General features: G+C 46.0%; 1 protein-coding gene across 9 annotated transcripts in view; it reads left to right on the forward strand.

Moving 5' to 3' along the window:
- Caln1 (calneuron 1) overlaps positions 1 to 15,065 on the forward strand; it is a 530,573-nt gene that overhangs the window by 276,494 nt on the left and 239,014 nt on the right. For all 9 annotated transcript variants that reach the window (XM_063234472.1, XM_063234470.1, XM_063234477.1 and 6 more), the window contains one exon: positions 9,097 to 9,240. In XM_063234472.1, coding sequence (XP_063090542.1) covers positions 9,097 to 9,240 — 144 coding nt within the window. The remainder of the gene's footprint in view (positions 1 to 9,096; positions 9,241 to 15,065) is intronic.

Genomic DNA, 15,065 nt, shown 5'->3' on the forward strand with positions numbered 1-15,065 from the left:
CATATGCTGGCTCCTCCCCTCTGGATCAGTCAAACTTCTGAGGCCTAACTGGGTTAGTGTGGTTAGTGTGTGCCACTGCTGTAGGGGCTGGATTTCGGATAACCTATTGGGTCTCAGCCAGGTCACATGACCCAGGCCTTGTTCATTCCACCAATCTTGTTCAGGAAGGGAACAATTAACTGAAGTCACTCTGCTGCCCTTTGTACTTGCCAGTCCTGCCTGGTCCCAGAATGTCATCCTCCAGAGCCTCCCTATTTATGGAATGGCTCCACTCCTATCACTTACCGCAGGTCAATGTAGGCACTCTGCCAACTCAGCTCTTATTTTGGCTCGCTGACCCCCGAACTCAATGTAACTGCACCTCCAGTGAGTCAAAGCAGCAAGACCTTGGACGGCTTGGCAAGTCGGGGCGGGACCTTGGATGGTCAGCAAGTCACCTTAATTTCTTCTTGGAACAAGAGAATTCATCTTCTTCTGTTTGGGGCTCCCCACTCTGTATTATGTTGAATTCTAAGTTGACTATTTCAGGGAGCCTCTGTAGCTAGCTGTTATCTGTCTGCCATCTTTGCTCCTCCCCTCTGGGTATGTTTTCCAGTTAAAGGTACAAGTTTGGCCATGAGGTAGTGAAAAAGCCCAGCAGCTTGGAGACACCTGAGATATACAAGAGGGTCACCACATGACTAACGTACCAGCCTTGAACCATTTTCCTCATGCTGCTCCCAGGGTAACAGTGACTTTGTGTTTGTTAAGGTGATGGGTGGTCAAGGCAAGCCTGGGGCCCAGGAGTTTGGTGAAGTTACAAATTTACAGGAATCTTGTTCTATGCTGGCTTCTAACCTTTGATCATGGTAACTAGTCAGAGGTAACCAGTCAGTTGATAGTCCGTGGTCACTGTTATGTGAGCAGCTTTGCTCCAACTGTTACTTTTCCCATGCTCTTTCTGCCTTGGAGCCAGCCAACTAAGGTAACCAGTCAGAGGTTAATACTGTGCTTACACAGTATGCTTGAATCATATGGTGACTGTTTAAATTTAAAAAAATGTTTACAGTAAAAGACATATTGCCATTAACCCCTTTCAAAATATCCCCTGCAGTTACACCATCATTCTTGCCACTTTCTGAAGCACGTCTGGAAGTCCTCTTTCATGAGTGTCTTTAGTTGTGCTTTGGTGGCTGCCTTGATGATCTGAATTGATTCAAAATGCTTCCCTTTCATGATCTTTTGACTTTGGGGAAGAGCCAGAAGTTGCAGGGTACCAGATCAGATGAATAAAATGGATGAAAGACACATCATAAAGTTTTTAAGAGCTGACGTTTCCATTGGATGGCACTCAGCAACAACATTAACTGTATTTTTAATCCTATCTTATAAAGACACCTACACAAGAAGAATTCCAGAACCACTTTGGAAAGTGACAAGAACGATGGGATAAATATGTTTGAAGAGAAGCAGTATTTTGAAGGGATTTAATGGCAGTGTGTCTTTTTTTTTTTTTTTTTTTTTGGTCCTTTTCCTTTTTATCGGTACGAGGGATCGAACTCACGACTGCCTGCTTTACAAGGCAGGCATTTATGCTGCTGAGCTAAATCCCCAGCCCCTGGCAGTGTGTCTTTTTATAGTAAACTTCAAAAGAAAAACATAAATACTCACTGAATATTTTGATCACCCCGTGTAGGTTCTCGAGGAGGGACAGCCACTTTTCCCAGCCTGTCACTCTGCAGGGTGCCTCTCTGAAGCCCCTCCTCCTTACCTTTTCCCTTGGGTTTTCTGTTTCATTCTTCTCTCCTCCTACTCCTGTGTTTCTTTTTTCCCTCAGGGTACAATACATCTTAATTCTTTAAACCTCCTAACATCTTTGGGGAAACAAGATTCCGTTCAAACAGACCAGTTCAGGAGGCAGCTCCAGGCCTAGGTTTCCCAGATATGGCTCTGTTGGGTCTCGACACAACCTTCTTGTGGAATATGAGCATGAAGGAAAAGCATAATAAATGAGAGATGTCCTGACATCTCAGATAAAGAATCTAGGAGTGGGCACCCCATAATCCTGGTTAAAAATATGCCAAGAAAAATCCATCAGATCCAATATGTGAATTCTGCAAAGCTGCCTTGCATCGGTCTCCCTCTTCTCTGGGGCCTGTCACTGAGCTGGCTTATGAAGGCAATGCTCCTCGCCTTTTTTTTTGTCTTCTTCCTAGCACACTTCTCTCTTCTTCTGGGGTCCTGGCCCTTCACTCTCTGAGTCCTTACTTCCAAGTTTCCTAATTACTGAAACCAGTTGGTTTTATTTTTCTGACTGATTGATTATAATTAAATTGGAACTTATTCACACTTACCCCTCACCAGGATCAAACCAGCATTTTATATGCAATTATCATTATTCTGCAACCAGAAGGTGTGGGTTTCCCTTCTGGCAAGTGCAAATCTAATGAGCGAAAACAAGACAGAAACATGGAGACTTGACTGCCTTCAGCAAGGAAGAAGAGCACCAGAGTCTTCTCCAAAAGGAAGATGCTGTCCAGAAACAAAGGGAGCACGTGGATTTTACTCTGAGAACTGTATATTTATGTAGGAGAACACTTTCGGGGTAGGCACATTCCTGAGCTATCAAGGTGTATGTTTCTGGGCATGATCAGTTTAAGGTCATAGTTCAGGAAGAAGAAAAGATGGCATCACATTTCCAGCCACATTCTGCTTCAGGTCACAGAGCACACGTGAAAGGTTAAGACAGCAGATGTGAACACTTCTGGGCATGCTCAATTTAGGGTCATTGAAAGATGGCAGACACACGTGAAAACACCCTGGACTGGAGGAGAGGAGAAGTGTTTTGAAGGGGTGTTAATGTAGGAATTTGTCCTAAATGGTGCCTGCCTCATTTGGCAGCTAGGAATTTTGTCGCCATTTTCCACTGTTGTATTTTCATCGTCTTCTGTCTCTAAAGTCTAGCCACGTAGATCCAGCTGCTTGCCCAAAGTGACCACCTGGTGATGCTCAGATCCCTGTACTCAGTGTGGCCTTAAGTCCATCTCCCTCCTGCATCTCCCCCCGAATTCTCTCTTAGTTACTGTCCTCTTTCCCCATCACATAAGCCAGAAACCCCAGTGCTTTCTTCAGATTCCCCTCTCCTAAACCTGGACATCAGACCCTGCCCTGAGTACCATCTGTTCTGTCTCCTTAGAGCCTCCGTTACCCTGGACCCCTGTGCCAGGCCGCAGACTTGGCTCCAAGCTCATCATCTGTCCCTTGCACTAGTGACAGCTGCTCATTTCTTGTCCCTCTTGTTTTAACTGCTCCAACAGAGCCCTCAGCTTAAAAACCTGATTCTTAAAAAACTATTTTTAGATCTCCAAGGGCTCATTGTGGTCTACACCAAGAGACACAGGCATCAATTATTAAAGACCAAAGTATAAACATGCTAGTCTTTGTGGGCCAAAGTCCATGTCACATGTATTCCATTCATTAAGTGGTAGACAGTAGACAAGCCAGATAGATAATGTGAAAGTGAATGGAATGGTTGCATGCCAATAAAACTTTATTTATAAAAACATATAAGATGGAGAACCAGATTTGGGAGCAGACTATCTTTTCCCAAACTCTAGTACAGAGGCTTTTCAAAAGGTTTTTTGTACTCTTGCCCCAGTACAGTTCTCCCATTCGTCTCTCGATGTGCAGACAGCATTGTAGACATGCATGTGACGTGGCACATTCTGTCCCTCCTTCCTTGGCCTTAAGATTTGAAAGATTCACATGTGACCCGCGTGAACTTTTCTGCAGTGTCTCTCTGTCACGTGGACTCCCAGAGGGCTAGTGTAGACTTATATTACTGCACTCGTAGTTTTTGCTTAGGGACATCTGGTCACCTCTCTGTCTAACAAGAATATTAGCTTCTTGCAGCCTGGAGAATTTCTTTTGCTGCCTATGCTAGCATAGCATCTGGCATATAAAAGTAAACAGCAACTGTTTGTGGAAGCAATGACTGTATTAATCATCTTCAAATATTCATTTTTTGCCTTCTTCATAGGAGGCGGAAACCTTTCCAAATTTCTTTAATCATTGGTTCAGTCACTGCCTTATTATTTCCTCTGAATGAAGACTTCCAGGTCCTTATCTTCCATTTTCCGGTGCATTTGCATTGGTTTTTAATAATTGTGTCGCCCAGCCTCGCTGAACTTCATCTATCTCCAGTTTTCCAATTTCCCAATGATGTGTACAACAGCGTGCTTCTTTTTGTTAATAGAGTCATCACTTAATGCACTTAAGACTCACGTTCTTCCTAAAGATGCACTTTCATGGAAAGTAAATGGATTTTGCATCTCACAGAGACTGAGCTCGGAAATATTGTCCTTCCTCATTACTAATTCGAGGTTACAAATTAGTACTGTAAATTTCAGCTGGTTCTTCAACACCTGAACATTAGCCAGCTAATATTGAGTGGCTGGTGTCTGTCTGATGCTTAAGCAATGAGTCTGTCACTGCGGTGGCAGCTGTGCCTTTGCTGTTGTTCTTGCTTAAATTGTCTTTACCTTTCGGAAGGCTCTTGGTGCTGAGGCCAGCTTTGCAGAAGGTGGTGGGTCTGGCTGCAGATAATACCAGAGATGGATGCGCATATATTTTAAGGAAATAGAGTTACTGACATAATGAGAAGTGAATCGCTTGGGCTCAAGAACAGGATCATTTTATCCAAGGCCTTGCTTGACTCCCACCCTGTGGTCACTCTGGGGAGGAAAGGCCCAGATGCCTGAGCGAATGCAGACTTTGACTGGGGACCATTCCACAGACAGCAACTGGATTCCTTCTGTGTGTCTCTTTGTCTGCTTTCAGAGTCTATGCAGCGACCATTGGACAGTTCCTCTCACCATTACAAACACTGTGAACCACAAAGGTGGCATGGAGGTGTTGGAATTGTGATGCGGTGCTTGGTGTGTGTGTGTGTGTGTGTGTGTGTGTGTGTGTAGCTTGAAATCAAGAGGTAAAATTGAAAGACCAGAAGCACAGTGTGCTTAACTGAATTCTGAAGCACAAAAGACTTTGCCCAGAGTGGGGTGCGTTGCAGTGAAAAACACACATTCTCCAGGACTGGATCCATGGTCCTCACTTCCCAGGCATGGAAAGGAGGCTCAGCCCCACTCCTGCATGAACTGGCTTCCTGCACACAGAAACACAAGGGCCCCGGCTGCTGCAGTGTCACTGCCGGGTTTATGGGCACACTTCTCACATCCCGTTCTGCCATTAAGAGTAAAATGAGGCACACTTCATATGTCTCTCCCAGACTGCAAGACCCATTTCCTTCTAATCAGCCTCAGCTCTGCCTGGGCCTTCTTTGCTCTAGAAAGATTGAATCTCTAGTGGTTCCCATTATGGATTTTCGGTTTTGCACCTTACTTTTTTCCCCTTCTCTGCCACTTTGAACAAAAATAAAGTTGTCGCCTGCTTCTGCAGATGTACCCACATACATACGAATAATTTCTCTATGGCGGAGCCAGGAACATACACTCTATGCAAATAGAGAAGGACAGTTTTGACCTACTTCCCTGCAGCCCACAGGAAACAGAACTCTGGGTTAGCTGGTTACATACTGCAGACAAAGCAAGCCACAGCACGCTTGGCCTCAAAGTAACAGGGCCATCCTGGAGCGATTTCCTCTTCCCTACCCTACCTTCAACTTGCCAAATCCAGAATTCAAGGCGAAGCAATCCTGGCAGTAGCCTACACAGTCAAGGGAGTGGGCTGGAAAGCGCAGTAGCCAGGGTCCTTGTTTCCAGGCCGGGTTCTCCGACATGGGTGTACAATGTAAGGGTGCCGGGTGAAGTCACATTAAGATCGGGAACAGCAGGGAGACCACAGGGACAAGGCTAGGCCCTGTTCCCAGACAGGCGCCCTTGTGTTGGTGCCATCAGCAGCCCATGCAGTTCAGGATGGAGTAGAGGCATTGGGGTAAGGAATGATGACTTGGGAGGGAGGACATAGAGAAGGAAAGGCAGGGCTCAGCCAGCAGCTGGCCATCTGTGACCCCAACTACGATCCTGTCCTGACCTTTGCTCTTGTGCAAGGCATGCCTGGCCCCAAAGTAAATCCCTACTATAGAGGCCAGAAGGAGATCAAACCTAATGCATTTTCAGAAGCTGGAATTAAACCGAGGCTGAAGGGAAAGCTTAACCCAGGTCAGTGGGCCTCTCGTGGTGCTTCAGGAGACCCTGCCTCTGAATCTTCTCATGGTGTCAAGACCTGGGGTCAGGCTGCATGAGGCTGTGGTGTCCCTTCTATGGTCCCCAAGTGCTATGTGTTATGACCTTCAGCTTAGCAGTAGCTCTAAACTGTTTCTGGAACATCTGAGTCCAGGTATGAAAACGTATAGCTGTTTTAGGGAGGCTTGGGCACATTTGTTGATGAGAAGAGCCTAAAAATGCAGACAAACTTCTTGATTCAGGACTTGTACTGGACCAAAATTTGTTTTTATTCTGTCCATGGAAAGAAAGAAGGAGAGATTTGAACAGGAGATTAATAGGGTACGTAAGAGAACACAGGCTTCCTGTTCTTTTTTAAACACTTTAATGATGTCCACAGATCCACAGAAAGGAGGGCTGGTGGGACCTCAGGGATCCTCACAGCCAACCCAGCTCATTTTACGCATGAGCAAACCAAGGCCTTTGGGTTTGGCTGTGGACCTAATTAGCTATTATGTCTGGCCAGGAGCCGGCAGTCCAGGCTCGCAGACTGATCTCCTCTCTGCTGGAGCCCACATGCATTCACTGAAAGCATTCAGCACGCTGAATTAGCGTTGATAATTGGTCAAACATTTAATACCAATGTGTGGTCCTTATCTATTCAGACTTAGCATCGTTTAGAAAGCTGTCTGTCTAGCAGCTCCTGCAGCCTGTGGGGGAGGAGTTTTCAACATGGAAAGGGGGTATGAAGAGCCAGCTTACCCCTCAGTTTCTGTGCCAGTCATGGTATTTATTTCTAGATGGGGCATGCGAGACATCCTGTGAAAGGGGTAAACGACCTGCTGTATCGCCATCAGGAAGAGACATAATGAAGTTATAGTGAGCGACGACATTTTTGTGGAACACGAGGCCCTGACTTGGCCTTGAAGAATGGACGTGATTTTGGTAGGGAAAGAGGAGGGTCGTTGTTTCATGTGAAAGTGCTGGATGGGATGATATAATAATTTGAGACAGCTCCCCAACTGTCGACTTCTAATCCTTGATATTTATAAATGCTGATTTGGAAATAGACCTTGAAAAATGTGATTAAAGAATTTTGAGACGGGGAGATTATCTTGGACTATCTGGGTGGTTCTCAAATGCAAAAATTCATATAAGTAAGAGGCATGAGGGCAATTACCGACAGAAAAATCACAGAAGCCAGAGATCAGAGTGATGAAGCCACAAGGCAAGGAGTGCTGGCAGCCACCAGAAACAAGAGGCAGAGAATGGATTCCTCCTTCTGCCTGTAGAGGGCGCACAGCTCCTCAGACGCCTCAGTTTTGATCTAATAATGCTGATTTCAAAAGAGTTAATTTCTGTTGTTCCAAGACACCAGCTTTGTGGCAATTTGCTACCCCTGGCCTAGGATAGTAATACAAAGAAGAAAAGATAAAACCTATCTGGGGAAAGTAGATCAAGATACTTACCAGGAGAGCAGTCAGATATTTAGAGAGAATAAATAAATGAGTTGAGGTCAAGTGATATATTAGTCTGAAGAGTGACAGCAAGTTTCTGCCCGTTTCTTCCAGCACTGATTAGAATACAGATCTGAGGAGGAGCCTCATGGTGCCGATGGGATCATCTTTATTTCCTAGTGACATTTCATACCAAGCTCCTGGTTATATGTAATAGTCGGTGCCTGCCGAATGCCACGGGGAGTGCTGGCAGCTGCTGTACCTGGTGAACTGGAAAGATGTTAAGGCTGCCTAGGGCTGGTGTGCTCAGACGTGCTGGAGGGAGCTCTCATCTTCAACTGTGGCCTCAGTTCCCGGTGCTGGGTCTTTCCGGGGTGTGAGGGGGTAAGAAATGCTCTGATGCCACAGAGTCCCTGGAGGAAGGGACGCAGGTGAATTCAGAGCATCTCTGGTGGGGGGTGAGAGTCTGGGACATCACCTGCCCTGTGCAACGGGCTTATTGATAGCAGAGTCTAGTTCTCTGCCAGACTCAGAAAAAGCATTAAAGAGGACTTTTGAGCTTTCATGACACTCTTACTGATCTGAGGTTGTTTGGAGCCATAAAACAACTGTAAATTAGAGGAATGAAATAAAAGACAGCAGGATCCTTAAACTCCTATCATCTTTGGAGGTTGAAAAAGCTTTCTGCACAGTTTCTGTAGCAGCAGGACCTGAAATATGTCTTCGGATGGGGAGTCTCATTCTCCGCTCCTGCTGGGGGCCCGAGAGAGTCCTCTCCACCGCATAGCACTGCACAGAAAGTGTCCTTGGCCGCAGGACCTGCTGGGCCTCAGGCTAAACTGGGCCTGCTCCCTTTTTCTTTGTTTTGCTCCTCTTTTCCCTTCGTTTCTCTTCCCTCTTCTCTCCTCCTTCTCTTCTTCTGTCCTCCTTTTGTTTTTTATTTTGTGGCATTGGGAGCCATTCCTTAGCCATTTTACTTCTTTATTTTTGAGGCGGGGTCTTACTAAATTGCTAAATTTCCTGGGCTAGGCTTGAATTCACAGTCCTCCTGCCTCAGCCTCACAAAGTGCCAGGATTGCAAGCATGTACCACCATGTGAGTTCATGTTTCCGTTTTGTTCTTTCTTTTCTCTGATCAGGATTTTGTCTTGCTCTGCAGTGGTTGGGATTGAACTCATGTCCCTGTACTTACTAGGCTATCACTCATCACTCTCCTGCTGCTGAGCTACATCCCCAACCCTTAAAAACAACTTTTATTTTGAGGTAGTCTTGCTGACTTCCCCAGCCTGGCCTCAAACTCATAATCCTTGTTGCTCAGGCTTCTAAGCAGCTGAGATTTCAGGGTGCACCACCATGCCTGGCTTGAAGAATGTTAATATTAACATATTTGTAAAGCAGTGGAGTTAAGAGATAATCACCAATCATTCCACTATGATGGAGCCATCCATGTGACCACTGGACTTTGCCTTTTCCTTGTAGAAATCCGAGAGGCCTTTCGAGTTCTGGACCGGGATGGGAACGGCTTCATCTCCAAGCAGGAGCTGGGCATGGCCATGCGCTCCCTGGGGTACATGCCGAGTGAGGTGGAGCTGGCCATCATCATGCAGCGCCTGGACATGGACGGTAAGAGCCTGTGGGCTGTGCCTCTGCGGGGCCAGTGCCCTTCTTCCCTGAGACCTTGAGTGTCCTTGAGCCTTGCATCAAAATTCACGGGCCACGTCTCAGTTTGCATGTGAGGTGCAGAAACTTGGACTGCGTCAGAGTTTTACCAAGCACATCCCGTGGAGCTCTAGGAGTTGCAGAGGTGGTTCGGGCTGTTGGGGGAGAGGAGCAAAGGAGGTCTGGCTGGGGAGCAGTTAAAGTCCTTCTTTTCCTTCCTTTTTTAAAAAGCACTTTATCGAAATAGAATTCACATACCATAAAATTCACCCATTTAAAGTATACAACTCAGTGGCTTTTATTAGCATCACAGGTTTGTGTGACTAATGGTGCAGTCGGTTTTGGAACATTTCCATCAGTCAGATAGAAGGAAGCCCTGCACCTCTAAGTGTTAATTCCCATTCACTGTGTCTCCCTTCAATCACTCTGTTCCCCCCAGCCCCAGCTGACCGTGAATCCCCTTTTGTCTCCACAGAGCTCCTCCCCTGGGCATTTGGTATAAATGGAAATACACCCCATGTGACCCTTTGTGACTGGGTGATATCTCATGAGCTTAGTGTTTTCAGGGCTCGCCCATGTGGTAGTGTGAGCAAATCACCATCCGTGGTGTGGACACAGAGCTCGTCTTCCATCTGTTTTACACACTGCATTTCTCAAAGGCTGTCACTGTTTGTAAGAGGCGGTGATTGGCCTGATGGTGGTCAGGGAAGGCTTCCTGGAGGAAGGGAAACTTGAAAGGGGCTTTGGAAAAGGGGGACCAGTATGTACCCTGGAGCTCTGGCCTTTCACTGAGTTCGCTCTTCTACCAAACTGGGAGAGCAATGCCTGTCTTGATTGTCTCAGAGTTGTTATGGGGATCAGGTGGATACAAATGTGTGGCAAGCTGCATGTTGTGGTTAGACCTGGGTGGGGTCTCCTGGAAGCCTCATGGACTCAGAGGTGAAGCTTCTGGAAGCTGACTGGATGATGGTGCCCTAGAGCTGACTTGCTGCTAGGGAGTGGAGCCTGGGTGGAGAGGCTCTCTGGGGTGTGATCTGGAGGGGCTGTCTCCCTCCCCAGCTGCTCCCTGCTTCCGGGCCACCATGCCTCGCACAAGCTGCTTTCCTCCTCTACAGCTTTCCTCCATACTGTCTGTCCTAGGCTGAGTGACTGTGGGTGTCACGTATTTTGTCCCTGTGACAAGGAAAGTCAGACACCATATTGCCTTAAAAAATATGGGACCTGTTTTTGTTTTGGGCACCACACTGCCATTAGGAGATGCTGCTGTGCTTAGCTTTCTCTAGCAGTGCAAAATTGGTGAATCTATCCTTTGACCTTTCAATTCTTAGAGAAGGTGTTTGTCTTGGTCACTTTTTTTCTCCTTGCTGAGACAAAATACCTGACACCCAGAGTGAAAAGAAGAAAGGCTCATTTTGGCTCATAGTTTGTAGAGGTTTCAGTCTGTAGTTGACTGACTCCAAGGCGGGGTGGTGTAGCAGAAGGGAATCACAGAGGAGAAACAGTCCATGGAGGGCAGTCAGGAGGCTACGCGGTGAAGCAGCTGCAGTGAACCTCCCTTCTTTCCATCTCTTTATATTTCATCCAGGTTACAGGCCTATTGGATGGTGCCACTCGTACCCAGGCTGTGGTTTCCCATCACCTACCCCCATATCAGTGGACTAATCTAATCATCACACCCATAATCCACAGCCACACACCCTAATTCAGCCACCTCCTAAAAGACCCACCTATGAGGACATGAAGTTTTGAGAGGACATCTAGATACAGGCCATAAACAGTGTTTTAAAGTCTCTATTTAAAATAAAATTAAAAAAATAGATAAATAGTGGAAAGTTTCAAAAAAAAAACAATGATCCCATTAGGTTATCTTTTAGATTCTTCTTCCTGTGCTAAAATTCGAAGATCTGTCTCCAATTGCCTGTGAACCTCCTAACACTTACAAGCTACCTTGGCTCAAGGTCCAGGAAAAGGAGCATTCCATTTTGTCAACCTAACACTCCTTCTAAAAAGCCACTTGATTCCAGAGAGAGGGATCCAGAGCAAGGGCTGTTGGTGCTCTCAGGTTGAGCATGACATTGTAGACCAAGCAGCAGGGACCAAAGGCGAGCCCCAGAGTGTCTCCTGGGGGGAAGATGAAGGTCATGGTAGCGACCCGTTTGCTTGGCTCACAGTTACAAAAGCATGGATTTCTCCTGTTATCTCGCTGGACTGGGTGGGAGGATGATAATGTGGTGGACAGACTCCAGTGTCAGCCCCCAAGTGTAGCTGTGAACATTTATTTTCTGGTTGAGGATGGAGATGCTTTATCAGGGTGCTCACTGTATGAGCAGCTCAGCTTGTCCTCAAACTCTGATTGATTCTGAGTCACCAGGCCTGTGACCTTGCCTGGTGTTTCCGAAAAGCTGGCATAAAGTATATATTTCATATAGCAAAACCCCTCTTTCATTGACTTTCATTAGTATTTCAGAGGCACATTTGCAAAAACTGTCACCTCTAAAATAACAAAAATCATCAGCCAGTAGCTCTGTTTGTAGCACTAAGAAGGTTTTGTGCTTTAGATTCTCCTTGTCCAATGCTTATAATAAAACCTAGACAAGTGGACTAAATGACAATAAAATTAATTAGCAGTTTTAACATGAGCTGGGCTACTGTGGGCAAGTTATTCTAAAGTGTAAGGGTCTTTAGCAAAGTCTGTCCTCATTGTTTGTACTTCACAGCAGTGGTCCCCCTTATCCATGGGAAATACGTTCCAAGACCTCACGGATAACTAAAACCACCGATAATGCTGAACCTTAAACATACTGTGCTTTTCCTACTAAGGCTTCCTATATTAAGGCTTAATTTGTTAACTAGACATGGTGAGATATTAACAATAATCACAAATAGTGAAATAATTCTTGAACCATTATTCTGTGATATTTATCTGATTACAGAGATGGCTGCTAAGTGATTAACAGGATGGTAGTATATACAGTGTGGAGACCCTAGATAAAAAGAGTGGTTCATGTCCTGGGCAGGATGGAGTGGGGTGGTATGAGATTTCATTCCACTGCTTAAAATAGTGCACAATGCAAAACTTAGGAATTGTGTATTTCTGGATTTTTCCGTTTTGTATTTTTGGACCGTGGTAACTGAGCCCGTGGGAAGTGAAAGCATGGATAAGCAGTCACTACTATATTTCCGCTAGACTCCAGCTCCTGGAGAATTTTTGTATTGCTGCAAATCCTCACTGAGTCCACATGGGCATGGGACCCCAGGGACCTGTTGTGGCTTTTCAAGGACACCATCAATATTCAGACATGGAAGCTCCTTCTGGGATGCTGTGTAAGAGATTTCAAGTTTCACCGATTTATTTGTCTTACCCAGCTGCGATGCTGAAGGCAGGACTTATAAGCAGATCTCATAAACACTTTCTATTAATTCCTTGAACAAAACCCAAGTCACCAGCTATTTTACAGTGACCCATCAGATAAAAACCACATTTATTTATTTTTAAAGCGTGACTTTAAAATGAAATTTTGTTTCGTTACGTATAAAAGATTTAGTACCAAATATATGAAATTAACACAGCAATGTAGGTAGAAGGAATTGCTTCTACCATTTATTAAATGCCTAAGCTGGAAAAGAGCCAAACAAAAAATGCCCAGTCTGAGGTTGAAATGTGGGTCTTTAAGGGTTTCTTTAACGATACCAGAAGGGACATTTCTGGGGTACCAGACTCTCGAGATGGATGGATTGACTGTTTTACTGTTTCCTTCCCTTAATGGGGGCTTTGAGCTGTTCTGTTTTTAAAAAAAGTAGTATCTAATTATATCCTTCCTTCCTCACTTTGGCAACTGGAGATCCTCCACAGAGATTTGGTCCTATCTAATTAAGTTTCTCTTTGGTGTGGAACGTGGAACGGCAGATATTTTTATGGGCCTATTCCTGAAGAAGAAAGAGAAGACAACACAGAGGCGGGCTGAGGGCCAAGCTTAGGGTTCTTAGTATAAGATGATAAGGTGACTACGTCTCCTGGTCCACAGACTCTGGCGTCTGGGGGTCACAGGGGAGGTGGCCCCACGGTGGATCTGGCCCACACACCAACCTTCTCTTCCTGGGGTCCCGACAGTGAGCTCACACCTTTGGCATGAGGCCAGCTGGAACTGGCTTGACTTGTCTGTGCCCACCAAGCTGCAGCATAAGGTTTTCATTAGACAGCTTCTGGGGCCCAGGTGCCTCTCTGGCTGCATGTGTAATGGTGGCCTCCTTGGATTACAGAGCGAGTGTGCCTGCGTTTTCTAGACGCAGGCCCAGCTGGACAGTCCCACAGCACAGAATGGAGGCAGGCTGGAGGGTCTGGGACTACCTCCTGGGCTGCAGCCAGCTGGCCCTGGTGTTGGATTAACTTGTGTGTGTGTGTGTGTGTGTGCGTGCGCACACACAAATTCTCCTGTGTGCTGCCTGTGTTGAACTACTCACAGCTTCCATACAATCTCTAGGACTTCCTCTTTCATCCATGGCTTCAAATTTTTTTCCTGGAATTTGGACTCAATTCCATACTTCCTGTGCTCCTTGTCCTGTTTCTCTTTTGCCAGCCTTGGCAGCTAAGGTGCCTTGTACACAGCATTGGGTGAGGACCGAGCTCTGCCTTTCCTGAATGCTTTTCACAGGATCTGTTGGGTCAGGGAGCCAGCATCCCTTCTCCCCTGGGCTAGATTCCTGCATGCCGGGAATCAACGCCTCTGAATTCTTTTATAGCAGCAGGTTGGGCATGGCTGCTTGAGAGTCTCCATAAGTTTCCCTAGTCCCCTTCATTGCCTTCAGCTCTGTGTCCCAACAGCTGCTTCTGGGGCTTCTCTGGGTTATCAGCATCATTGACTGGAGATAAGGGCTCAGGACATTTGTGAGAACTTCCTGCATTTCTGGTGGTTTCAACAGCCACACCACTTTGTCATCTTTGTAAACAGTTCCCTGAATCCGCCCCCCTCCTGGGTCCTGACCTAAGCCCTGACTCTCCCCAGTGGCCCTCCCCTCTCCTGTGCTTAGACAACAAACGCTCCCCTTTGAAACAAGTGCAGACCTTGCCCTCTTCCTCCCTGGTTCACCTCCCACTCCCCAAATGTGCCAGATCTCATGCCATTCCAATAAATTGGCTGGAATTTTAAAATTCATTTTCACCTCGCGATACATTTGTAGCTTTTTCTTTTTTCCTCTCTTGTTTCTTTTTTAGGTTCACCAGCTCCTGAATGGGAGTCCTGGGATTCAGTTTTCTGAATCTACCTAGAAATCCTTTTTCTATGCCTCTGGTCCTATTCCTTCCCTATCAGGGCCCTAAATTCTACGTAAGAGACTGGATCGATCTGTCATGTCAATTTTATACTTGCATAGCTGACCCACACGAATTTAGATCTTCCTTGCAGATAGAAAAAACAGGTGATTGTTTTAGGGTCACCATGGACTGACCTGACTGAGTTCTGCAGCTGGGACTCAGATTGAGAGTTCAAAGGCCCAAGTTTGTCTTTGCCTTCAGAGCCCTTCAGAAGCAGTGATCTTGCTCCACTGTCCTGCTGTGATAAAGGTCAGATGTAGGATCCACCGGGTCTACCAAAGCCTTGCCATCCACCAGTGATTTCATCCCAAGGAATCACAGCTGACATTTACTTAATCAGGATGCTACTGCACACCACTGATGTTAGTATCCCATTTTCCATTGGTAAGGAAGTCATTCCTTCATTTAGGATTGGAGGAACAAACTAACCTTGGACGCTTACTTACAAAGTTCATTTCCTCCCTGATACCACCACCAT

Source organism: Cavia porcellus, unplaced genomic scaffold (assembly GCF_034190915.1).
Source record: "Cavia porcellus strain 051 isolate PalLab524CR breed Dunkin Hartley unplaced genomic scaffold, mCavPor4.1 scaffold_23, whole genome shotgun sequence".
Classification (NCBI taxonomy): domain Eukaryota; kingdom Metazoa; phylum Chordata; class Mammalia; order Rodentia; family Caviidae; genus Cavia; species Cavia porcellus.